We start from the raw sequence: 26,378 nt of genomic DNA on the forward strand, positions 1-26,378 counted from the left end.
TTCTTTATAAATGGCACAAACAGCAATCCTCTTTCTTTATAAATGGCTCAAACACACAGATCTCCAACCGTATAATTGATACAAAGTTCACTGGACACAGAAAGGAACTGTCAAGTTGTTGAGATTAATAAATACTGCATGATCTTCCTAAAATTATTGGACAGAGTATCTTTATTATTGTGAGGAACCAGTACATACAACAGGTGTGTGTAGCCATGGATACATCTTTTATGCCTTAAGTATAATGCCTAGAGTTCTCAACAATCAGATTCCTTTATCTAAGATACTGGTATACAGTAGAAGGATGATCAAACTGATCACACACTGACAAACATTAATACTATAATATGATGTTATCACACACTGACAAACATTAATACTATAATTTGATATTATCACACACTGACAAACATTAATACTATAATTTGATATTATCACACACTAACAAACATTAATACTATAATATGATATTATCACACACTGACAAACATTAATACTATAATTTGATATTATCACACACTGACAAACATTAATACTATAATTTGATATTATCACACACTGACAAACATTAATACTATAATCTGATATTATCACACACTAACAAACATTAATACTATAATTTAATATTATCACACACTGACAAACATTAATACTATAATATGATATTATCACATACTGACAAACATTAATACTATAATTTGATATTATCACACGCTGACAAACATTAATACTATAATTTGATATTATGACACTGACAAACATTAATACTATAATTTGATATTATCACACACTAACAAACATTAATACTATAATATATTATCACACACTGACAAACATTAATACTATAATTTGATATTATCACACACCGACAAACATTAATACTATAATTTAATATTATCACACACTGACAAACATCAATACTATAATTTGATATTATCAAAAAAAGTTTAATGTTGTCTTACAACTACATAAAAATTTACTAATTTAAATTGTGCATCACATCCTGAACTCAAGTTCTAGTAGCAAAATATCAGTAGGCACCAATAAATGAGTTCTCCATTTTAATGTCTAACATCAGTAGGCACCAATAAATCAATTCCCCATGACCATGATAATGTTTAACATTAGTAGGCACCAATAAATCAGTTCTCCATGACCATAATGTCTAACTTCAGTAGCACCAATAAATAAATTCTCCATGACTATGATGGTGTCTAACATCAGTAGGCAGCAATAAATCAGTTCCCCATGACCATGATAATGTCTAATATCAGTAGGCACCAATAAATTGATCCTCCATGACCATAATGATGTCTAACACCAATAAATCGATCCTCCATGACCATAATGATGTGTAACATCAGTATCACCAATAAATCATTTCACCATGACCAAACTGATGTTTATCATCATTTGGCATCAATAAACCAGTTTTCCATGACCATGATAATGTCTAATATCAGTAAATCAATTCTCCATTACCACAATTGTGTAACATCAGTATCACCAATAGATCAATCCTCCATGACCATGATGATGTCTAATATCAGTAAATCAATTCTCCATGACCATAATTATGTGTAACATCAGTATCATCAACTGATCAATCCTCCATGACCATGATGATGTCTAATATCAGTAAATCAATTCTCTATGACCATAATGATGTGTAACATCACTATCACCAATAAATCATTTCCCCATGACCATACTGATGTTTATCATCATTTGGCATCAATAAACCAGTTTTCCATGACCATGATAATGTCTAATATCAGTAAATCAATTCTCCATTACCATAATTATGTGTAACATCAGTATCACCAACAGATCAATCCTCCATGAGTATGATGATGTCTAATATCAGTAAATCAATTCTCCATTAAAATGGTCTATTTTTCAAGCTCATAGATCCTCTAACTGCCTTAAACTTACCCATACAAGCGGAGCCCATTTTGTCAAAGATTTGAATAATATTGTCCAAGATGGACATATAGATGATAATGTCTGACATAATATTTTCATGACAAATTTAAATCTAAAAGGATGAGACAGTCTGAGCTGTAATAAGCCAGTTGCAAATTTATCCCATGTATTGCCTAAACATTGCAGGCAAGGTATCGAGTCAGTAGTGAATACAAATTTTATGTCATTATGTTTTGCATCTGTAATATTTTTTTGCATGCAGACATTGAACAACATTTTTAAACATTCTGAATTGTTTTGTAATTAACTTTCTGCAAGACAATTATTTCTCTGTGTAGACTCAACAGCATCTTGTCAATTAACTTTCTGCAAGACAGTTATTTCTTTGTGCAGACTCAATAGCATCTTGTTAATTAACTTTCTACAAGACAGTTATTTCTTTGCGTAGACTCAATAACATCTTGTTAATTAACTTTCTGCAAGACAATTATTTCTTTGTGTAGACTCAATAGCATCCTGTTAACTTTCTGCATGACAATTATTTCTTTGTGTAGACTCAATAGCATCTTTTTAATTAACTTTCTGCAAGACAATTATTTCTTTGTGTAGACTCAATAACATCTTGTTAATTAACTTTCTGCAAGACAATTATTTCTTTGTGTAGACTCAATAGCATCTTGTTAACTTTCTGCAAGACAATTAAATCTTTGTGTAGACTCAATAGCATCTTGTTAATTAACTTTCTGCAAGACAATTATTTCTTTGTGTAGACTCAATAGCATCTTGTTAATTAACTTTCTGCATGACAATTATTTCTTTGTGTAGACTCAATAGCATCTTGTTAACTTTCTGCATGACCATTTCTTTGTGTAGACTCAATAGCATCTTGTTAATTAACTTTCTGCATGACAATTATTTCTTTGTGTAGACTCAATAGCATTTTGTTAACTTTCTGCATGACCATTATTTCTTTGTGTAGACTCAATAGCATCTTGTTAACTTTCTGCATGACCATTATTTCTTTGTGTAGACTCAATAGCATCTTGTTAATTAACTTTCTGCATGAGCATTATTTCTTTGTGTAGACTCAATAGCATCTTGTTAATTAACTTTCTGCATGACCATTATTTCTTTGTGTAGACTCAACAGCATCTTGTTAATTAACTTTCTACATGACCATTACTTTTTTTGTGCAGGATTAATACCATCTTGCTATTTAATGATAATCTAAATGCTGTTTCAAAATGAAACAACAATGCACTATTCAAATTTGAATGTCATTTGCATTTTAATTATATAGCTAGTACTATGCTGATGTGCCAATAAACCCTACACAAACATGCATACATATAACTGTCAGTAAGTGAAAATGTTTTCAGCAGCTTTTGCTTGCTGGCTTGTGTGCTGCATTAAGAAATGTTGACAAATCAATTCAGATTTTATTTTTTGTGCAGGTGGTCACAAAAGAAAGAATATAAAAAAATAACATAATCTAATCAATCTATTTTTCTCCATTTTAAGGGAATCAATTGCTGAATTAAAATAAGACTGTATTAAAGAAGTTGCATCAGACTGGACAAGAGTAGGAGCTACCTCTTGGAATTTTACAGGAACTCACCATCTATTGAATATAAGTACAAAATAGACACTGTAAAAAATATTTGTAAAATGGTACAATAAAGATGTATTTAGACGGTACCAAATATTTATAATACATGATGGATACATTCACTGATGATGTGGAAGGACAATTTCATGCATGTCTCTTCATTGTAATTGGTACATATCTTAAAGTTAATGGTGTGCAATTCTGTGCAGAAATATATTAGTCAAATAATGTAATATTATTCACATAATGTATTCTAAAATTACTAAATACGTTTCAATACTCAATAATTTGAACATCTGTGCAAAAAATCATTGTAAATTTACTTCATGTTTAATTCCCATAAAACATACAACAAAATATTTTGTGATAGTGTCACATTTTTAAAACACTTATCATTGTACATAGCTACAAGAGTCAGAATACAAATATAAGAGTTGTTAATGGTGTTAAGAATATATTTTACCACAGCATAGCAGGTATGGGAAATTATTATCGATAGAAAACTATCTGGATCCAAATACAGTGGAATAAGTATTCTGGGCAACATATAGCATCACACTAGAGGAACAGTGAGCAATTTGCTCATGTGAACCTCTCCTGCATACCACCCTTACAAAATGAAGGTGACAAGTCTAAAAACAAACAAGTACGCAACTCGTCTGAAAATAGACAAAGCACAATCGCTGGTAAATATGTATACTTTTTATGATGACCATAATATGCATACATTTTTACAGCAATCTTGTGAAAACTGAGTAGTTGCATTCACAAAATTCTGCCATATACTGTGATATCCAGCTAAAACAAAACATGGAAATCACTCTTATGGCAAAAGTACTGTCCATGAACAGTATATATCATGTGCCTGCTCAATGTAACTGAAACTTTTTGGGCATAAACCCTTTCTATTCTTTCAGCCACAGTGACCCTGACTACTGACCTTTTGACCCCCGAAATAATGGGCTTTATCCTTATCCCATATTGCAAGTCATCCACAATGGTGGAAACCATTTTTATTCCTTCAGTCTGTGACCTGACCTTGATCCTGATAATGATAGGCTTCTTCCTTACAACAGGTGCAAGCCATCTACAAATTTGGTAACTGTAGACTGTGGAGAACTCATGTTATTGTACAATTTTTCTTCATTCAGTTACTGTGAGCTTGATCTTTAGGCTTAACACTGAAAGGGTTCTTCTTTACTCAAAGTGTTAACATTGATAGAGTTCTTTACTCAAAGTGTTAACACTGAAAGGGTTCTTCTTTACTCAAAGTGTTAACATTGAAAGGGTTCTTCTTTACTCAAAGTGTTAACACTGATAAGGTTCTTCTTTACTCAAAGTGTTAACATTGATAGGGTTCTTATTTACTCAGAGTGTTAACATTGATAGGGTTCTTTACTCAAAGTGTTAACACTGATAGGGTTCTTCTTTACTCAAAGTGTTCTTCTTTACTCAAAGTGTTAACACTGATAGGGTTCTTCTCTACTCAAAGTGTTAACACTGAAAGGGTTCTTCTTTACTCAAAGTGCAAACCACCCACAAAAACAAAACTGGTAACAGATGGTCAGGCTGATTGATAGACATCATAATGGCATTATACATTCCATCTATTGTCTCAAACTTGAGCTTGGAGATGCATCAATATGTGTATCCTTAGATGACGATTGTATTATGCTCCAAGTTTCAGTGATTTCTAAAAATATGCAATTCAACTTATATTCACAACATTCTGTTGTACACAGCATTCAGCTGCAAGACAAAAAGGGCAATAATTCTAATTAAAATTGCAAGAGCACAGTGATGAGCCAATATGCACATCCTTGGATAATGACTATAACCATTTTACTGTGGCAATCAACTGAAGGACAAACTGCAACCAAAAGATCTGTTATACACTGCACTCTGCCGCAAGACAAACTGCATCCATATGATCTGTTATACGCTGCACTCTGCAGCAAGTCAAATGGCACCTACAAGATCAGCACTGCAGCAGGACAAAATGCAACCAAGATCTGTTATACACTGCACCTTGCAGCAAGTCAAATTGCACCTACAAGATCTGCCACACACTGCACTCTGCATCAAGTCAAATTGCATCCACAACACCTGTCACACACTGCACTCTGCATCAAGTCAAATTGCATCCACAACACCTGTCACACACTGCACTCTGCAGCAAGTCAAATTGCATCCACAACACCTGTCACACATTGCACTCTGCAGCAAGACAATCTACATACACAAGATCCGTCATATACTGCACTCTGCATCAAGTCCAATTGCATCCACAACACATGTCATACATTGCACTCTGCAGCAAGATGGGCAATAATTGCAGGAACAAAGTGATTACCGTATTTACCGTATGTTTTTGGACACCGTTTTTTGGGGAAAAATATATTTAAATGCCTTGTAATTTTTCGGACATTGCCCTGCTACAATGTTTTTGGACACAATATTGGAAGATCTGCTGCTTCGTTTTGTTGTAAAATTCACAGCATGTTTACCGTTAATTTAACTGATACAAAATTCACTTCATTTGGTAGATAATTGTTTATTGTGATCATGAACTTCCATGAACTAATATAATTTAAATTTTTTAATCGTATGTATATATTTATGTATGTATGTATGCAGATAGATAGATAAATATTGTTATATTAAGCCATACACAATAAGTAGCAATAACAAAGAATGAAAAGAAATATGATTTAATGCTGTAATATATTTAAATATATTATTCAATATCAAGTATATTGTACAGTCTTTTGTATATCCTCAGGCGAAAAGCCCTCAAATTCTGTATCACTGTCATCATCCATATTGTTTAATTGTTTGTCATTTCTGATCAGCGCGTTTTCACTTCCGCTCAGATTGACACTGTTGCCGCACACCTTGAAAGATTTAATTATCATTGTGCGCTTTTCCTTCAATGTGTCCATGGCATTTACAACCCAGTCCAATACAGTCTGTTTGCTGGCTGCCTTGATCCGTCCGTTGCTGCTTTCATTAGATGATATTAATGCATTCATAGCATCCCTGATGTATTCCGTCCAGCTGCAGCGGAGGTAGCTCTTGACAGGTTTATTGATGCTCACATCAAGAGGTTACAATTTGGATGTGCAGCCTACAGGTATTATTGCTGGCACAACATTTCCGCGCCGCAACTGTTTCTGCACGTCATCAGTGATGTGAGCCCAGAACGAGTCCATAACTAATAGCGATCGCTCTCTTCTGGTGAATGGCAAATAAATTTCTTCAATCCATTGCAGCATTAGTATTTCGTCCATCCATGCTTTCTCTTGAACTGTGATAATCCACCCTTTTGGTGCCTTCAGATCTAGCTGTCTCTTTCCCTGGAAAATAATCATTGGAGGTAATACGTCACCAGAACCTGCAACAGCTAAAACGACAGTAATGTGTCTCTTCTCCGTGCCAGCTGTACGAATCAGAATGCTTTTCGTTCCTTCTTTGTCCACCGTTTTCCCTGGCACAAGATCAAAGTACATCGGTGTCTCATCCATGTTAATAATAAACTTATTGTCAAACTCGTCCTCCTCACGTCTATCCATCACAAACTTGTGGAACGAAGCAATCTTTTCTTCCAAATCCTTTGGTAAAACGTTGGGCAATAGAGGTCCTGCTTCTGAGCACAAAGTCATGTCTTTTCATGAAACTCTCTCCCGATGAATGACTGGCATGGAATTTGCTCTCCGGAAATTCTGTTGAGACAAGCTCCTTGGCATATATACATATTCCCTCAACACTGACTGGAATTTGTAAGTCACGCTGAGTGAGCACCCATTGAGCTATCTTATCATCCCTAGCTTGTCCATATGAAATGGGTCGTCCACACTTAGGCAAATGTCCGTTCAAGTTCAGATCAGCAAAAAAGTCAATTTTCATCCAGGTACTCACCGTGGATTTCGGAATCTTGAATTTTTCTGCTGTAGGTCTAATTCCCAGACATTTTGCATTGTTAACGATATCCTGCTTTTACTTTAATGTATAATGTTTATAGTGACCATGTACAGAACTGGGTGGAACACTCTCGGGTTCAAGGTAATCAGACTCGTCATCTAGAGCAGCTTTCTTCGTAGGTGGTTCTTTTTGTGATGCATCCTCAGAATCATTAATTCGATGTCGCTTCTGTGGACGGCCTACTGGCCTCTTTGGAGACGATTTCGGCAAGGGAGAGTCCCTCCACGAACTAGGCAGTGCCTCCTTGCTTGTTGCATAACGTATGATAAACTTATCCATCAAAATTATTACAGTACTAACAATATTATGTTTCACAACGACAGCTATCCAGTATATAAACTTTTGTATGTGGTGGGTATTTTATTTATACTTTACATTTTAATAGCTTCATTGGCTAACAAAAATATGATTGGTTGTCAGTGTAGACATTATTACACACAAAACCACTTCAAACAGGTGTGACAGTTATGGCTTTGATTAGAAACCATGACCCCTGCTTTATATCATTAAACAATACATCGGAGAGTCGGTATGGATTAGTAAAATTCATTGGTATTGTGTAACAAAACAAACCCCTTATCCCTGAGGCATTATATACCAAGGTTTAAACACAGTTATTGTTCTACTGGTAGTAAATCTCTTTGTAGACGATAAATATTGATTGTGGGTGCTAAATGTTTGGTACATCGTGTGCTCTTTTAATGAAATCTAGATGGCTGCAATTTATTTCCGAACACACATGTCAAAGAAATCCCACAAGTTTTATTATTAACAATTATCACCTAGACACCTTGAAATCTCCGACATACCGGTACATCAAAACAATCTTTAAGCAGTCGATTGTTTCGAGTCAGCAAGCTCTACTCATTTGAAGCTACCCTCGGCTAGATGGGGAGAAACAAAAAGGGAAAATCATAACAAATAGACCACCTTTATTTTTTTTTAAAATACCAACATATTAATCACACTGACTTGTATATTGCAACTTGCTAGTTATTTTTACCCTTCTTATGCGTGCATACAACACTCACCCCATATGGAGCCTCTCACCTCTGGTGCTCTAAGATTAGCCATCATACATGTACCGGTATTTCTACTCTCGATACTAATGTTTCTGTTATAAATATCTTAAAAATTATAATTCCAAAATCTTTTTATTTAGTTTGCATTAATATCTTAATTACACAGAAATTAAGCTTGCGCACGTTGGTAATGTAGATTTTAATGATGACCGATTAGCAGAGGGTTAAACTGTGGATTGCAAGATTATATAGTAATATGGCGGTTCTTTTGGAAAATATGCACACAATCGTGGCTCTAATACATGTATGGCTGTGTTTTCTGGTCGATGGACATGTATCACATAGACAAAATAGGCAAGTAATGCCTGTTTTTCATTCATTATCCCTTCCGTGGTGCTTGACAAAATACTTGTTTTACTTCATAGCAGCACGTCGTCATGTGAGCTAACGGTAACTTCATTATAGACATTGGGGGGGGGGGATAAATCTGTCTTCAACTGTATGTTTTCGGACACCTAATTAAAGAATTTGATATGTATTCGGACGACAAAAAAGTAACTATTTGTTCAGTCCGAAAACATACGGTAAATACGGTAGTTAATGTGTATTTAGGCGATGACCAGAATATTTACATTTCATTGGCAATTCTTCAAGAAATCTGGGACTAGACTGTGTGATGAGCTTAAGAATGGATGGACACAAAGGAATCCTATAGAAGATGGGGGTATAAAACCAATTACAGAAACTTTTACACCACTTCATACTCAAAATGTAAATTTCTGCAAAGTGGAATGAAAATTCTGTTGTCAAAAAAGGCAGATATTTATTACCAAAAGCACAAATGAATAGAATGTACTAATCAAACACACCAAAAACATGTTATGAATCAAATATGCCTTCCAAAACACAGCAAAAACACTATGTCAGTCATAAAACATTAAACAGCATGAATGAAGTTATGGCATCAAGAGAAGAAGTAATTCTGACTTGAAAAACTTGAAATTCTGTATAGAAGATTTGGAGAATTAACTTTGTACGACAAAGATCATAGAGAGAAAAATTTACTGTACAATGGGGATAGGGTTGGTAAAGATCCTCAATTAAATTGGAGAAAGATCAAGTCATTTGGCTGTTTTCACAGTAAATACACATGCACAGTCTCACTGAAATCGTGACAAATGGCAATGTCTAGTAATAACTCAACCAATCAATGGTCTGTTATAAAAACCACTTTTTAAATAATTTGCATAACACTGACCTTTTCAGATAGAAATTCTCTTAAAATACACCTACTTGATATTAACTGGACATTTATTATTCACTTTTATCAATGAAAATCAACGTCTTGATAAATAAATAAATAAATGGCATTCGATCCAAGTTATTCCAATTTAATGTGTGTGTGATTTGGATTTTAAATGTAGCTTTAACAATATTTCAGTCATATCACTACAACATCTGCAGTGCAACAGTTTATTGTGATGTTTAGCATTGGGGACATGTGGCATGATGTCCCACCCAGTCACATTATCCTGACACCAGCCTGACCAGTCCTAATACTAACCTCTTAGTGCTGAGCGCCTAGTGAGGCAGCTGTTAGTACCATTTCTAGAAGTCTTTGGTATGACTCGGCCGAGGTTCAAACCCACGACCTCCCACATCCGGGGAAGACGCTCTGACCAGAGATCAATAAAATCAAATAAAATAGTCAAGTTATTTCCCCTGCAGGAATGCTGCCAGGATTTCAGGATTCACTCTAAGTTTTTTGTGTGTGTGATCTCCAATGAGGAAGTGGTGGTGGGAGGAATAGTCATTGTTAAATATCTCCCCAACACTTAAATATCTGTCACTCTTTCTTACTGTTCCACTCTGTTAAGGCGCTACTGAAATCAAAATACTCAAAGAGATGTCATTTCTAGTTGTATAGCAATTATTACTGTGATGCCATTGGGCATGGTCATGTGGTTGTGGTGGGGTCTTGGTTGGGATGGCAGAAAGACCATAGGCTTACTCCATATTTTACAGCTAATTTCAATGTTGTCGAAAGAATTAAAAATTTTCTAACAATACAGTTGGACTCGGATTATATACTTGATTCATAGTCACTGTACAGGTTCTAAATCTGATGTGTCTATTTTGGAGCCAATTTCCTCCAACACATTCAAGATTTGAATTTACCAAAGCTAAAATTAGTACGGTTGCATCCTAAATTACTATCATGGCTACTTCAAATGTTATTTAATGTGAGACTTTAATACAAGAACTCATAGCTTCAGGGATTTTTGGGTTTTAAACAAAATGAATTTCTTCTCAAACAACTCAATTTTGGTGCAGATTACATTGTTTTTTAATGATACTGTGTGAATTCTTGATGTGTAAAAATTGCACAAGAAACCAACATCAGATCAGAAAATTAATATCACTGGAAAAATACTGATAGGAATATGCAGAAATAATGATATTATTGTTTAAATGGAATATGTGGTGACACTACGAGTGCTGGTTCTACAACTTTGCAAACTACATCTTGTACAACTATTCCGTTGTTTTTACAACACTGTAATATGGCAATAATTTATACACACATGAAGTTGGCCCACTTTTTACTTTAGTCCCTTGCTAATTAATAGTTTTAGATTTTACAACAAAACTAAGCACATTTTACCTCTTGACAATAATACATGATTACAAATATTTAGATTGCAAGAAAATAGAAGGTACAGTTTTATTAAATGTATTGGTACCAGTAAAACTAAAGGAGATGTTAAAAACGAAACAGGATGAACAGATTAGTAGTGTAGTAAAGAATCCATGTATCAGAATGACATCAAGAATTTTTTCATCAATTTCATCATTAGTTAATGACACTGCTTTGAAATGTGTACTAGATAACAGTAATCCAAGTTGTAATACAAATACCAAATGATGGCTTGGAATTAAGTGCCAAAAGGTCTGCAGAAAATATCACCATGAGCAAAATATACATAGGAAGAACCGAACACAAACAGGACAAATTTTATTCAATTTGCATTGAGTTTACGCAGATCAGTCAGTCTCTTATGTTTAATGTCATTTAATTTTTGCACAAAGAGAGCATGTACTTCATTTGGTAATACATTTGCATGATATGAAAGTTTGTCTTGTTATTCTTTTATTGCCATACTGGTTCTGCCAACTAGAGATCTACACACACGTAATTATACTGTATGGGGATTCTCTGATGTTCACTATGAGCATTAATCTGTTAATTGTTTCTGAATTTAATATGATCCTCCTCCTCTGTGTATGAATATTATTGTGTGCTGAGAACTCCTTTCATTGCCTGCTGTCTGAAACACATATGCATAACTGGCTTGAACAAGTTACTGTTCTTTATGGTTGTGCAATTTTCAACATCTCACAGGTATGGCCCCATGGGTATTCTCTCTTGGATACCTCTTCCAAAAAAAAAGTTTTCCAGAGGTCTTGCTAGGATTTTAAAACTATGACTCCAGGACTCCCATTTTGGTAAAAAAAGGAGTCCCACCAGCAAAAGTTGCAGTCCCCTCCCAGAAAACTATTCAAATTATAAGAACTACTGGTTGCCATTGAGTTTAATTTCTACATTCTTTATAACACTGACATACCTATTGTTTGTCCATCAGAGTGAGTCTGAATTTTGTCAATCCAAGAAAGGTCTTATTCAAAGCACTAAGTTAGGAATCACACACTTTCTTAAAATTGGCTACTGTCCCATCCAAACTATAAATTCTAGCAACTTTAGCACTCTCCTGAATCGCATTACAATCTTCATCAATTTGCTGCTTAACCCCAGAGTACTCAAACAAGTCTAAGTCTCAACATGTCATGATTCCGAGGCACGTGCACTGCTTATTCCATTACACTTGGAAATAAACACAATAATGAAGTTAAAGTTGTTTATTTGATGTACTGTTATAAATGACCACATGCACAGCTCTGGGTCTTTCTGCCTCTGAATTCAAGCACTGTAAATATCAGGCGATGTTCCCACCCAGCTGCCAGTCAAAGCCTTTGATCTTGCTGCCCAGCTATTGCATGTTCTTTTGATGTACTCTTATAATGGTGACATGTATGGGGCGGTGCTGAAGCAGGACTACCAAGTCTTTGAATATTGCCACCTACCTAGTATATGCACACAGAGGACTCTTGCCCAAGTGATTTTCTGCATTCCCAATAAAAAATTGCCATCCAAATATGCATGATTAAGCATTTCTGAGACCTCTGAGTTTTCACTAACATGAACTCTGCCAAAGATTCACTTCCTTGAATCAGTGATTTGCTGCCTCTTATGCCAGATTTTTCTCTTCCATAATGCTGTATTATGGTTTTAAGTCCAACATTCCCAAAGTCTGCTTGTTTAGACATGGGTAGCTTGAATAAATACAACTGGCATAAATATCTCCCCAACACTCCAGTGACATTTTCCCAATCAATGTCCAACAGGCCAATAGACATGAAATTCATTGTCATCATAGATATCACAAGCCAGTATTTGCCGACTGAAAACGTCGTCTGAAGACAAACCCTGTTGTGATTCAGCCATTTTGGTTTCCTGTGTGGCCCTTATTTGAAACACGCATTTGTAAAACTTCCATGATGAAAAGAAGGTTAAAACTACCATAAAATGCTTGTTCCAGGGCCCAATGAACCAACCAAATTTAGTTTAACAGCTATTCATGTTGAACCAAAGTATCCTGTTATCTGGATGTCTCATCAAGCGCTGCGAGACCACTAGTGGAAGTGTGAATTACATCGTGAAATGCACTTCTGAAGTTCAAAGTTTACTAAAAATTGCATACTGTGCAAGGCCCTTGTATTATACAGTCAAACCCACTTATCTCGACCTCGGTTATCTCGACAACCCGCTTATGTCGAGCGTTTTGGTCTGGTCCCGAAAAAATTCTTCTTTGTTATGCTATTTTTTACCCGCTTATCTCGACCTCTGTTAAGTCGATAACCCGGTTATGTCGGGCATAAGTTTCGGTCCGAAGTAACATGTGGACCTGCTTAATTCGACGAAATGCAACTTTTTAACGTCAATCTCACAGAAATTGTACAAGAAATAGTCAGCAAAAGCGATCAATTTGTAGAAAATATGAAGTAATATCAGTCTGCTTTTGTTTACTCCGGTGCTGATCTGTAACGAACGATTCAAAAGCACTTACGTTTTCATACATATGCTCGGCACCGTCGACACTTGCCACAAACAATTTCATTTTTTTAATGCATTCAGCCATTTCACTGTAGCTTGGGATAGTGATAGGCTGATCATCATCATCATCATCATCATCTTGCTTGCATGATTGTATCTGCTTCGTTGTCACCGATTGGATTATTTCCTCATCAGTAAGTTCACCATAGGCATTGGCATCATCATCCACGTGAACATAATTAGAAAATTCATCCCGAGCAATGCCTATAGAGTCCGCAATCTCATCAGCCATCGCTTCAAGACCTATTTCTGATTGAGGCTCTTTAATTTCTTGTGCAATTAAACACTGCTGGTGAAATTCTTCATCAGAAATTTCCGGAAAAATACAATGGAACCAGCAGTTTTGAATGGTTTTCGGCAATACACTGTTCCAAGCTGCACGGGCATACATGATGGCGTCTAGCAGAGTTGGTTTATAGGATCGCTTTTCCTCATTTGCACTCACAGTCAATGTACATGTATTTTCAAAAACATTTATTGATCTTTATCTGCGAGATACTGTCATATATTAACCTGGATATAATACAATCTTGGTTATTTTGCACCTAACACCGCGTTATGCGTGAATGGCGGGTGCCTGAAAGCAATCGGTGGATGTTTCTCTCTCACTCTCTCGTTTGTGATTTTCTTTGATCCATTTTTCAATCTGATAACATATTCAAACCTCTGAGTACAACCAAACATGATTTGTTTTTCAATATTCACATCAATTATAAAAATGCGTCGTGTGTTATCTGACATAAGTGATGCACACTACAGTAATGGATGCATACGCTACATGTGATATATGGAGTTCATAGATATATTTTTTCTTTAATAAATTACTTATGATGATAAAAAAGGAATAAATGATAACAACACCAGGTTAGTTCATTTCATTTTATTATCAATTAAGTGTTTTGTTTATTTTATTGTAACATGCAGTGGGAGGGGATTCCAGTAAACACCAGCAAGAGACAGGAGTAATGCTCAAGGACATTTTTAAAATTACCGGTTTTTATGAACCCGGATATCTCGGGACCCGGTTATGTTGACGATTTTTTTACACCCCCGACGTAATCGAGATAACCGGGTTTGACTGTATCTGCGATGTTGACGTAATTTGCAGAATGCGTATCACTGCTTTAAAAGCGAATTTGTACAAATTACGTGCACTCATGTGTACTGGCATCATTTTCTGACCCACCGTTTTATTCCTGTTGGACCACTAGGACGGGGTTAGATGCGATTTCAAATATTCTCATTTTCTTAACACAACCCATAACAGAAGTGATTTTCCTAACCAAACTTCCACTGTCAGAATCGAAATAGTTTGAAACAACCTCCTACAGCCCTCCCTATATAAAATGCAAAACACAAGCATTTTGCTAGTGGAATAAGTGGAATAGTGTACAAGTGGGGTTGGATTTACTCCCTGTATAAAATGCAAAACACAAGTATTTTGCTAGTGGAATAGTGTACAAGTGGGGTTGGATTTACTCCCTGTACAAAATGCAAAACACAAGTATTTTGCTAGTGGAATAGTGTACAAGTGTCGTTGGATTTACTTCCTGTATAAAATGCAAAACACAAGTATTTTGCTAGTGGAATAGTGTACAAGTGGGGTTGGATTTACTCCCTATATAAAATGCAAAACACAAGTATTTTGCTAGTGGAATAGTGTACAAGTGTGGTTGGATTTACTCCCTGTATAAAATGCAAAACACAAGCATTTTGCTAGTGGACAAGTGTGGTTGAATTTACTCCCAATATAAAATGCAAAATGCAAGTATTTTGCTAGTGTACAAGTGTGGTTGGATTTACTCCCTATTTAAAATGCAAAACACAAGTATTTTGCTAGTGTACAAGTGTGGTTGGATTTACTCCCTGTATAAAATGCAAAACACAAGTATTTTGCTAGTGTACAAGTGGGGTTGGATTTACTCCCAAAATAAAATGCAAAATGCAAGTATTGTGCATGTGGAATAGTGTACAAGTGTGGTTCATTTTTTAAGGCAAAATGTCAAAATGCAGAGTTAATATAGGAACAGATAAACCATCTGCCCAGGAGAACAAAATTTCTAAACTCTTACAGTGGTTTACTTTGTGAAGTGCAGTGGCAAAATGGACCACTTTATTTTTTGCACACTGTACAAACACCATAATGACTTTAGTCATTCTGGAGTGTATCCCTCACACAGCATGTTTGCCACTCCCTCACAGCAATGCAGAAAGATCATCTGCTGGGAATAATCAACAATATCTTATGGGAAATCTGAACATCCATTTTGAACTGTGTGTCAAGATGAACACAAATGACATCTATACCACCTTCAACCCTTTACCCCATTCCAAGCTGCAGAAAGCAACAAAGACTGTACTTAAGACAATATTCCGTTGTCAATGGATTTTAAAGACAGAAACTTGGTGTGTGTGTATCTTTTTATTTTCCTACATTAATACAGGATATATTTCATCACATGGTACCAAAAACATGATATTTTAATGAGTAGCAAAGCCATGAGTTAAATTATAAAGTTTTTGGGTGTGTGAGTGTGATTTTGATTTTTAACATAGCTTCAACAATTTTTCATCATCATACTACTACGATGGCTGCAGCGCGGCAGTTTATAGTGATGCCTAGCAGTGGGCACCATGACTCGGCTAAGGATCGAATACATGGCCTCCCGCATCCGAGGTGGATGCTCTAACCACTAGGCATATAGTTTTTGGTACCACAAGATGAACTATATTGGGTATCAATGTAGAAAAAAGAAAACAGTCTTTTTACTATACACTAAACATGCTCCTGAATCCAAGTTTAGAAGAGTAAACCCACTCTTTGGCACAACAGGCTAACCCCCACTCCTTTTTTCATAAATTCACTTCAATTTCATTGCCTGATCATATAAATATATGCCAGTTAAGAAAGCAGGATTGGGTTGACCTAATCTGTTGCAGTAAATTACATTTTTGTCTTCTTGTAAACTATTTGACTTATCTGAAAACAAATATAAGTCTGATTCAGCAATGGATCACATCAGGTTTGTCATTGTTGTCAAGGAAGCAAGGGGAAATAACTTCAGAGATAAGGGACTGGCATCTAGTCAAATTACTTTATCAAACTTTGATATCCATATCTGGAACATAAGGAAGTATCTATTCATTAGTTCTAGCTTTGGTATAGACAGTATAACTTTGTTGATGATTTTAGATTTAAATCCAATTTGGCATGCAGAATGGTATTAATGAATGCTGAATGAGTTTATTTCCAGTGATTCACATCATGTAGACAAGTTGTGACCTCTGACTGACATGTCTTCAAACTCTGGATTTTCACATCAGAACTTTTCCAAGGAAACACAAATTTCAACTAAATTAATGGAAATTACAATCTGACAAAACAAAGAAAATAACATGTATTCTTTGAAGCATTTAATATACTTGCAAACCAAAAATAGTAGTTAAATGTAGCATTGTCTAATATCATTATGATGCGAATAAATACACATATACTTATGCTCACATAAATACAGCCACACACATTTTAAATGCAATATATAACACTTAAGTGTGAAATATACAGACTTATTGACAAAATAATTTGCATATTTTTTTTATTTCTATATTTTCACGTGTGAAAAATAATTATATTTTCATGTGTAAAATATATCCTTGTATAAGATTTCCCATCATGCCATGCAATGCTCAGTTGTGTGTGCCTACAAGTTGTACCTGCAAAAATAAGTACTTGTGAGCTACAAAGTTAGAAGCATGAGTGGTAAGGGACCATAGCTCCTCTCAAAGATGATGTGTAAAGATGGGAATCAAATTCATAAAGGGTCTCATCAATAAAAGGCTATTTAAGTGTGCTTATTTAAGTTATGGAAACTCAGGGGTCATATATCCTATAAAGGACAACACAGAGCACTAAAATCTAAGTTCAAGGCCATTTTAACTTATCAAGCCCTGAGATTTTGTCCTTTTTGCTTGAAATAAGAGTAAGAAACACATTTTGGAAGTTACTTCTGAAAACATCTAAAAATATCTACTTCCAGGAGGTTTTCCTTTAGGCAGAACCCGAGTTTTGTTGAAAACATAGTTTTTATTGGCTATTTCATTTGCATATGTGCAAGGGTAGAAGCTGGATGTTTTTTCTTTTTAACTGGACTAATAACTTCGTCCTGTCCACTTTCACTCCAAATTTGAAACTTATCCTAATTTTTGCAAAGGTGCACCTGTCCATGTGCATTTCAGACTGGTTTGCATTAGATCTCAGGCCAAAAAATCTAAATTCTGGTTCCAAAAACTGGCCAATTTTTGGAGTAGAAATAAATTGGGTCTGAACACTTAATTTTTCTCTCTAATTTTTAATGCATGTATAAAGTTCAGATTATTTGGTAACATTGCAGAACTAAATCTATCTAGTTTTCTGTAATATCACCCACTTTGGTGTATCTTTAATCACCTTGATGCTACAGAGAATGGAAGTTGGATATAACCTCAGCACACCTAAATGCCGCACTGGGGCTTTACAAGTTTAAAAGTTTTAAGTTATAATCACTTGAAATCCAATATCTCTTCCTGAAGTTATGCAGCAAAAGCTATAGTTAAGAAGACAGGCAATGATGAGCTGAAAGTCCTCGAATTCATGACAGAGAGTGCTGAAAACAGATGAATGTCATGGTCTCATCAATATAAAATTTAGTTATCAAATGTGGTTGGAAATCCCACCATTTTCCCAGCATAATTATCTGATGGAAATTAATTAAGGAATGGCTAATATGGTGCCATAATTCCTATAAATTACAACAAAGGATGAAATGTGAACTCATTCAATGGCTCTTCGATATGAAGCTGAATACCAAAATTTGACAATTTTAAATAAACAGTACAGACCCTGATCTTGCATACTATGCAATGAAGGTCAAGAGTCTATACTGTTCACAGCAAACTGAATGTAATCGACAGGTAAGAACACTATCCATTTTCAATGCTCACTTCTGCATGGTGCTCCTCGTTTTGTTGTAGTACTTCAATACACAATTCAGCCAGGTGAAGAACATCTTCCAAACGCTTTTTGGGTGAAATATTCTCTGCATAAGACTCTGAAATTGGATTACATCCGGCAATGAACAAAAATGAAATGAAAAATCCTGGACTTTCCTTTCAATGAAGTCCAAACAAGTACTAAATTTACCCTTCTACCCTTTTTAAATGAATGTTATTTCCACTTTTGACACAGTTTATAAAAGAATAGACAAGCAAAGCAATGTAAAGAAATGTGTAGAATGCAACAAAAGAGATATTTTATACGTATCTATTTTTGCAAATTTAGGAAACAGACAATTTGTATCCAGAGAATGATCTATGTTTATTGGGTCTTGATATTTACCACTGACAACTAAGCAATAAAAAAAAAATTGGTACACCATGACTAATAGTGATTTCACATTAATGGACCTGAGAAATTCATGACCACTAGTTTCACCAAAAGTTTCTGCAATAAAGAAGCAAGATGTGGTTAGGCTAAACAAAATATCAGACCTGCTGATGGCACTATGTTCTACCTGCAGATGGCACTCTCATACCTGCAGGAGGCACTTTTACCTGCAGATGGCACTATGTCATACCTGCAGATGGCACTATGTTTTACCTGTAGATGGCATTATGTCATACCTACAGATGGCACTCTGTTTTACCTGCAGATGGCACTATGTCATACCTGCAGATGGCACTATGTCATACCTGCAGATGGCATTATGTCATACCTACAGATGGCAGTATGTCATACCTACAGATGGCACTATGTTTTACCTGCAGATGGCATTATGTCATACCTACAGATGGCACTGTTTTACCTGCAGATGGCACTATGTCATACCTGCAGATGGCACTATGTCATTCATACCTGCAGATGGCATTATGTCATACCTACAGATGGCACTATGTTTTACCTGCAGATGGCACTATGATGAATGTTATCAGACTTTTAGAAACTTGAAAAGAAAATCTTGATCATCTTTACAGAGCTGATGACAACATAGTTGTTACCACAGGAAAAGGAAAATTTCCATGCTGATGCACACCATACCAAAACCCTGAGAAAACTGCATTTAATGAGCTAGAAATACAATCCTTAATAACTGGATATTATGAAATCCCATCATACATTTTGACTTAAGTACAAACTGAAACGATTTTCAAAATAATATTCAAAGAACAGCTTTCATCATGGAAATGTTTCACTGGTCTCTTTCAAAGTTCATAAATTCAGAGTCTAAGGTAATCATGTTCAGTCCATACCTTTTTTCTAAAATCATGGTACCAAAAATGTGTTAAACATTTACTTTGAAAATATGCATATCATAGATTAAACATAATTTCCATAAGCATGCTTTATGCCTACTGATACCAGTAAAGACATGCAAAGAAAATGGAAAAACCGAGTTCAGAGTAAAACATGCAGCATAATAGGAAACCAAATCAAATTATGCTACAGAAAAGAAAACAACTTTGATAAAACCTTTCTTTTTCACTTACCTGTTCCACCTGATTTCATCCAAGCCGCAAGAAAATAGCCCAAAAGAATAGTTTTCAATTAAATATGCATCAAAAGGGTTTTGGACCCCTTCAATTAAATGATTTGTGCTATGAGAAAGTTCCAATTTTTCAATAACATTGTAAAATAAAGGATTTATTCTAAGATTAAGGTTATTCTATGTTGGCATGCTAGAGATACTATTGCATTATCAAAACATGCATCACTATAAAGAATATCAGAGATATGAAGTGTAACTCAAGTGAGCCAGCCTCATGCTGGAATATATCACAATGAACATGAGACCCAATTGATTATTTCACTCAGTAGGATTCTGTAGTATTGCAAAAACACAATCTATGTAAATTATCTAAAATTTTAGATTATGTCAGATTATACTTGATCCTAACCTACTAAGTTTTATCACAATGAGCTACATAAACTCTACAGCGGTAACAAGCTCAGCCATTCAGATGCAGATCAACTCATCAATATGTGCAGATCTCGCTTTCACAGACCACGATGATATAAGCAAAGTACAACCTGCATTTGATCTTCCGAGTGGTAACAACCTCAGCCAGTCAGATACAAGATTGTATTATATACCTGCTACATGGTTCCAACTATTATTTTTCCAATCAATGTTATAAACATCTGTACCCGCCTACTTGCATTTTTCAATTCCATCTCACCAGTTCCAAGAAGCCTGGAATATTTTATAATGTCAAATGAAGACTGCCCAACATACCCAATTCCCAATAAATTAATTATAGTTATCAGAGCTTTCCTTATCAGCCAGGAGCTGGGTCATTTACCTGGCTACTTTCACTTTACACCCTGCTATTTTAAAAAGAAAAGAAATGTATATTCCTGTCATCGGAGGTCTCCCAAACCACCCACCTACTTTGGCAACTCACCCTCCAACTTGAAATTTAATGGTTATAGAATGAAATGCATAATTAAAAGTTTGTATAGCCAGACATGATTTTGGTCTTCCATAAAAAAAGCTGAAATTTTTTTAAGAGGGGTTTGGGGGTCTTCATCCAATCAGGTTTTGAGGGGCAGGGGATGAAGGCCCCAGGCCAAAAAATCGCATTTTACACTCATACAAAAATGCTCTTGATGTAACTGATGATCATAAAATAAACCAAAATAATGATGTGAAAAACTAATAAACTTACCAAAAATGTCCCACTTCACTTCAATAATTTCACAATATTTATTGCCACATAAATTTGTTCTCCAATACTATTGATGCTGAAGTTATTTCATGTGCATGTCAGTGTTTACATCACAATTAAGTCACAATAATTTGTCAATTTTTGCAGCAATTATGTTATTCTTCTCTCTTTTCATAACAAATTTGTATAAATTTGCAAAATAAACACCCAAGTACATCAACTATATACAAATATTTCCCATACATTAACTTGTCTTTACTGAAATCTTTCTTGCAGAGGTCACACAATGCCAGTCCTCTAGCGTTCAGTTTTCTTCTAAACTGACCAACTAAATTTCCGTCAACTTTTCGCTCCAGCCATACCCATTTCCATACCTTTTCTAAACCTAAACTCTTCGTGTCATGGTCTCTCTCAACAACTCGGGACACCATGTTTTGCAAACATGCTTCTTCTTTCCATTGCCATCAGTTTCCATTACATTAAGATTCACTGGATGAATTTAAATCTTTGACCAATCAGAATACTCTTTATAAGGGTCATGTGCTAATATATGGAACAAAGAACTTACAAGGATCACTGCAGAATGGGACTGGACTGTTTTTAAAAAACAGGATTGGAGACGATATAAAAAATAGACTATATCAAGAAAATTCTGATTCAAGTCAGGCGAAAAGCAGAATTCCACTTTAAAAAGGAGAAAAATCATGTCTGAGAAATATGGTCTCCTGAGTAGCAACACGCTCTGCCATACTCTCACCACCCTAATATGTACGAATATAGCTAATTACTAAACTTCTGAGGTCTTGATGATGTTCAGGGTAGTAGCAAATATAAGGAATCAGATGCAAAATCACCATATAACACATTAACCCCTGGAGCTTTTTGTCATTTTTGCCTGAAAATCGAGTAGGAAACACATTTTGAAAGCTATTTCTGAATAGACTCGAAAACACCAAATCCCCATTCATCTTTCAATAACATACTGCCTAGTTGTGTTAGAAACATCATTTTTCATTGGCTATTTGACTTGCGCATGAGCAGAAGGGTAAAAGTTGGACTTCTTTTTTTTTGTTTTTGTTGGCTAAACGGAGCCATTATTTTTGTGTGGAGACCACTCTTTATTCCAAATGCCCATCTTATCCTACTTTTTGCAAAGGTTCATCTGTCTGTTTGAAGTTCATACCAGTTTGCCTTAGATCTGAGACCAAAAAGTATAAAATCCAGACATAAAATCGGATTCCGACCATGGGCTAATTTTGGGTTAAAAAAAGTCGGGTCCAAAAAATGAGGTTTTTCTATCTGTATTTTGTAGTGCAACTAGATATTCCAGATTTTCTGGTATCATTGTAGAGCTACATCTGTCTACCCTTCTATAATACCACCCACTTTAGTGTATCATGCATGACCATGATGCTACAGAGCTCGGCAGTAGGCTACTACCTCCTGCCCCATAAAGTCGTCGCTAGGGGTTAATGTGTTAATATGCATGGATCTCACTCATCATGGAATCTGTCTGCAATCTTGATGATACAAGTCCATATTTAAAGTTTCCAGAGTGGTAACAAATAACTGTTGGCAGATGATGCACGTAGAGCCAAGCTAGTTTGCCTAACAGCCATTTGAGCTAAAACAGAACCTCTGTCCGCGCAGGTTCGAGTCTCAGATTCAGCCAATGTGGGTATGTGAGAAAGCTTGCCAGTAGCTTCTCGTGGGTTGGTGGTTCTTTCCGAGGTTTTCCCGGGTTCTTCCTCCACCATTAATACTGGCCGCCATGTATGGCCTATCGTGTGCTGAAAAATGGCATTAAACCCCACAACAACAACAACAAAACAGAACACTACTTCACCCTAAATGTAATAACCAGACAGCCCACACTGATATATTATACACACACAATTTGCAATTAAACACAGCCTGACAAGAGTGGACAAATGGACACAATTTGAGATAAAAGTCTACAGTCAAGACATTAGCCTGAGAAGAGAGTGATGGATGGCCAAATGGGCACAATTTGCAACATAAGTCGGTGAGTCATGGATCAGGAGATATTTCAGTCAGTGACTGTTTGGCAATTAATCATCTGGAAACTCCAGCACTTTCATCATTTTTCATAAGTTACCACTCTTTGCATGAATCAGTCTTCATATTTATTCTCTGCAAAATATTGATATCTTTATCACCTAGTGATGATGGCAATATTAATTCATTTTAGTAAAAGGTCCATTTCAGGAGAGCTACTCAGGGTCACAAAGCATTGGGCCGATTGTTGATTGGTAAAAAAAATCTGATTTTTCTACATCAGGACCACAATTAAATTTTGACCAGTCAGCTGTTGTCTTGACATTATGTGCTTTATAAACATATTACTATGGCATTTATTATGTAAAACTGATGGGAATTTAGTGAGATAATTGAATTATTTAAGACAGCAACATTTTCTATGTCAAAAAAGTAATAACATACTTATAAAAATATTTGCTGGTATCTTTACTCTTGCTTTGTTTACAGAACAGTGTCTAGTCATGCTACACATAAAAAAGAAATCTCAGATAGTTCACGAGACATTAAGAAAACAAAAGAATGATGGATGGGTGGATACAATGGCTTCAATATACCCACTACCACCACACTTAATCTGCTGGAGGTATAACCAGTATTATGGAATCCAGGACCAGGTTTTATGAGGGTCTATGTTACATATACTGTGGCACTTCATAATGAAGGACTATGTAAATGCTGAATCTCTGATGATGATTCAAATTATTGATTATCAATATGCTGAAAACACTTTCGATAAATACTTGGATTTCAACATAATATATAAAAAGAATATAGGCGGCATCTCCAGTTGCTATATGATTTATCTGACTTCCATTATAATAGTAGAGGGCCCTGAGTAGCCGAGTGGTCTAAAGCGCTCTCCATTACGGATCACTGCCATCTAACCTCTGTTTGCGTAGGTTCGAGTCTTGGATTCAGCCAATGTGGGTATGTGAGAAAGCTTGCCAGTAGCTTCTCGTGGGTCGGTGGTTCTTTCCAGAGTTTTCCCAGGTTCTTCCTCCACCATTAATACTGGCCGCCATGTATAGCCTATCGTGTACTGAAAAATGGTGTTAAACCAAGAAACAACAACAACAACAATTATAATAGTGTGGTGGAGACCTAACAATTTGCTATCACTATCCTTTATTCTTTACCAAGCCAAAAACCGAAATTTACAGAGATACCACAAATTTATTTCAATCATAGAAATTCCATAAACTGTGAATTTTAAAAAAATCTGTTCATATCTGAAAGGTATTCTCCCTGACAAATGCTTTCTATAATGTATTTCAACATAATGATTAGAACCATTCACATACATATTTACTAGCAATTACATTTTCATGTCATTGACTTGGAATGGATAAAGAATTTCTTTAAATGCGCTGCTTGTATGTACTACTGTCTATAACAACACAGATAACACAATAACTACTAGTGTGTCTAAGAAACTAGCTAAACATATTAACAACTGGATAAAAATTGTTGGTGAAATACATAAATTTAAACCCAAGGTGGTTTTAAATTACAAGCATAATCTGTGCATTGCTGTAAAACATAGATCATGCCCTAATCATACATAAAAAACAAATCATATAAATTCCCAAATAAAATATAAAACAAGAAGGAGACTTTACAGACAGCAACTGATACCTCAACCCTGTTTACATGGGTACAAGTCTTGGGCTTGGCCAACATGAGTTTGTGAGAAAAGTTGCCAGTAGCTTCCTTTGAGTTTGTGTTTCTTTCTGGCTTTTTCCCAGGTTCTTCCTCCATCAGATATACTGACCGCCATGTATAGCCTATCATGTGTTGAAAATGGCATTAAGCCCACAACAACAACAACAGGCAGTAAATTAAACCAAACCATTTAAATGTGTAAACAGTGCAGCCTTAATTACAAAAGAAATTGTCCTCATCTCAATAGGAATAAGAACAATGAAGTTGAGAAGACAAAATTTACACTGTATCAGAACCACACAGTAAACAAATACAAGAACTCAAACATTTTGAATCAGATTAAAAAAAGGTCACATTTATCTAGAACAGGGGGATCCAACCTTTTTGCAATATTTTTCTCACTCATGGGGTACAAATTATGAAAGGTTAGTAGGCAACACAGGATTTTTTTGCAGGCCTGATTCTGGTCTGTGGGCAGTAAGTTGGACAACCCTGCTCTAGAAACAACATAAATTAGGTACATTAATCAAATTCACCTGGTTTTCCCGACTGTTTTGCTGTGAATTGAATAGAATCAAAAGCATGAGACAACATCATTCGGTTCCTCATAGTTAAATTATGTTTTTCTTGGACTCTGTCCAACAGAAATTCTAAGAAGCCAAGAATTTCTCTTATTTCTAGGGCCATAACTCTATCAAAAATATAAATTGACGAGATGAAACTAATAGAAGACATAGTAAATTAATGAGACAATCTACACGCCAAATGACCATAGAATATACTGAATATTTCCTCAGCTGTGCTCGTTAGAAGTGTAGGCTGAGATTGACACGAGTCCCTCAAAAATTGACACTTTTGACCAAAATAATTTATAGCATTTGACTCCATTTCTACAGTCCTTTTCTTTTTAACAGCTGAGTAATGAAACCATCTGTGATAAAAAAATTTATTAATAAAATCATTTTCTTGCATGCTGAAGTTAACATGTTCATAAAATAAAGCAATGAACGTCTTCACAAATGAGTGGATATAATCAGATCTACATTACAGCCATTCAATATCACTTTATATCCTGCAGCAATTGTTTTCATGGACACCCCATGTCAATGCTACCATTTGTTTAATAGGAACTGAGGTAAAGATTTTTTAAATGGATGGTCAGATGAGCAAACTATTTATTCAG

At 35.4% G+C, this 26,378-nt stretch overlaps 1 protein-coding gene across 2 annotated transcripts in view; it reads right to left on the reverse strand.

Annotated features, from left to right (window-relative positions):
- The window catches only part of LOC149788471 (calcium-dependent secretion activator 1-like), a 237,371-nt gene that overhangs the window by 56,014 nt on the left and 154,979 nt on the right, over nt 1-26,378 (reverse strand). The window contains exons 16-17 of one of the 2 annotated variants that reach the window (XM_089974453.1): nt 25,732-25,752; nt 18,752-18,858 (exon numbers count right to left, since the gene is read on the reverse strand). In XM_089974453.1, the coding sequence (XP_089830579.1) occupies nt 18,752-18,858; nt 25,732-25,752 (128 nt within the window). The remainder of the gene's footprint in view (nt 1-18,751; nt 18,859-25,731; nt 25,753-26,378) is intronic. The other variant, XM_089974454.1, reaches the window with a different exon arrangement.

The sequence above is a fragment of the Sinohyriopsis cumingii genome, chromosome 11 (genome assembly GCF_028554795.1).
Source record: "Sinohyriopsis cumingii isolate HCF-2022 chromosome 11, ASM2855479v2, whole genome shotgun sequence".
In the NCBI taxonomy this organism is placed as follows: Eukaryota; Metazoa; Mollusca; class Bivalvia; order Unionida; family Unionidae; genus Sinohyriopsis; species Sinohyriopsis cumingii.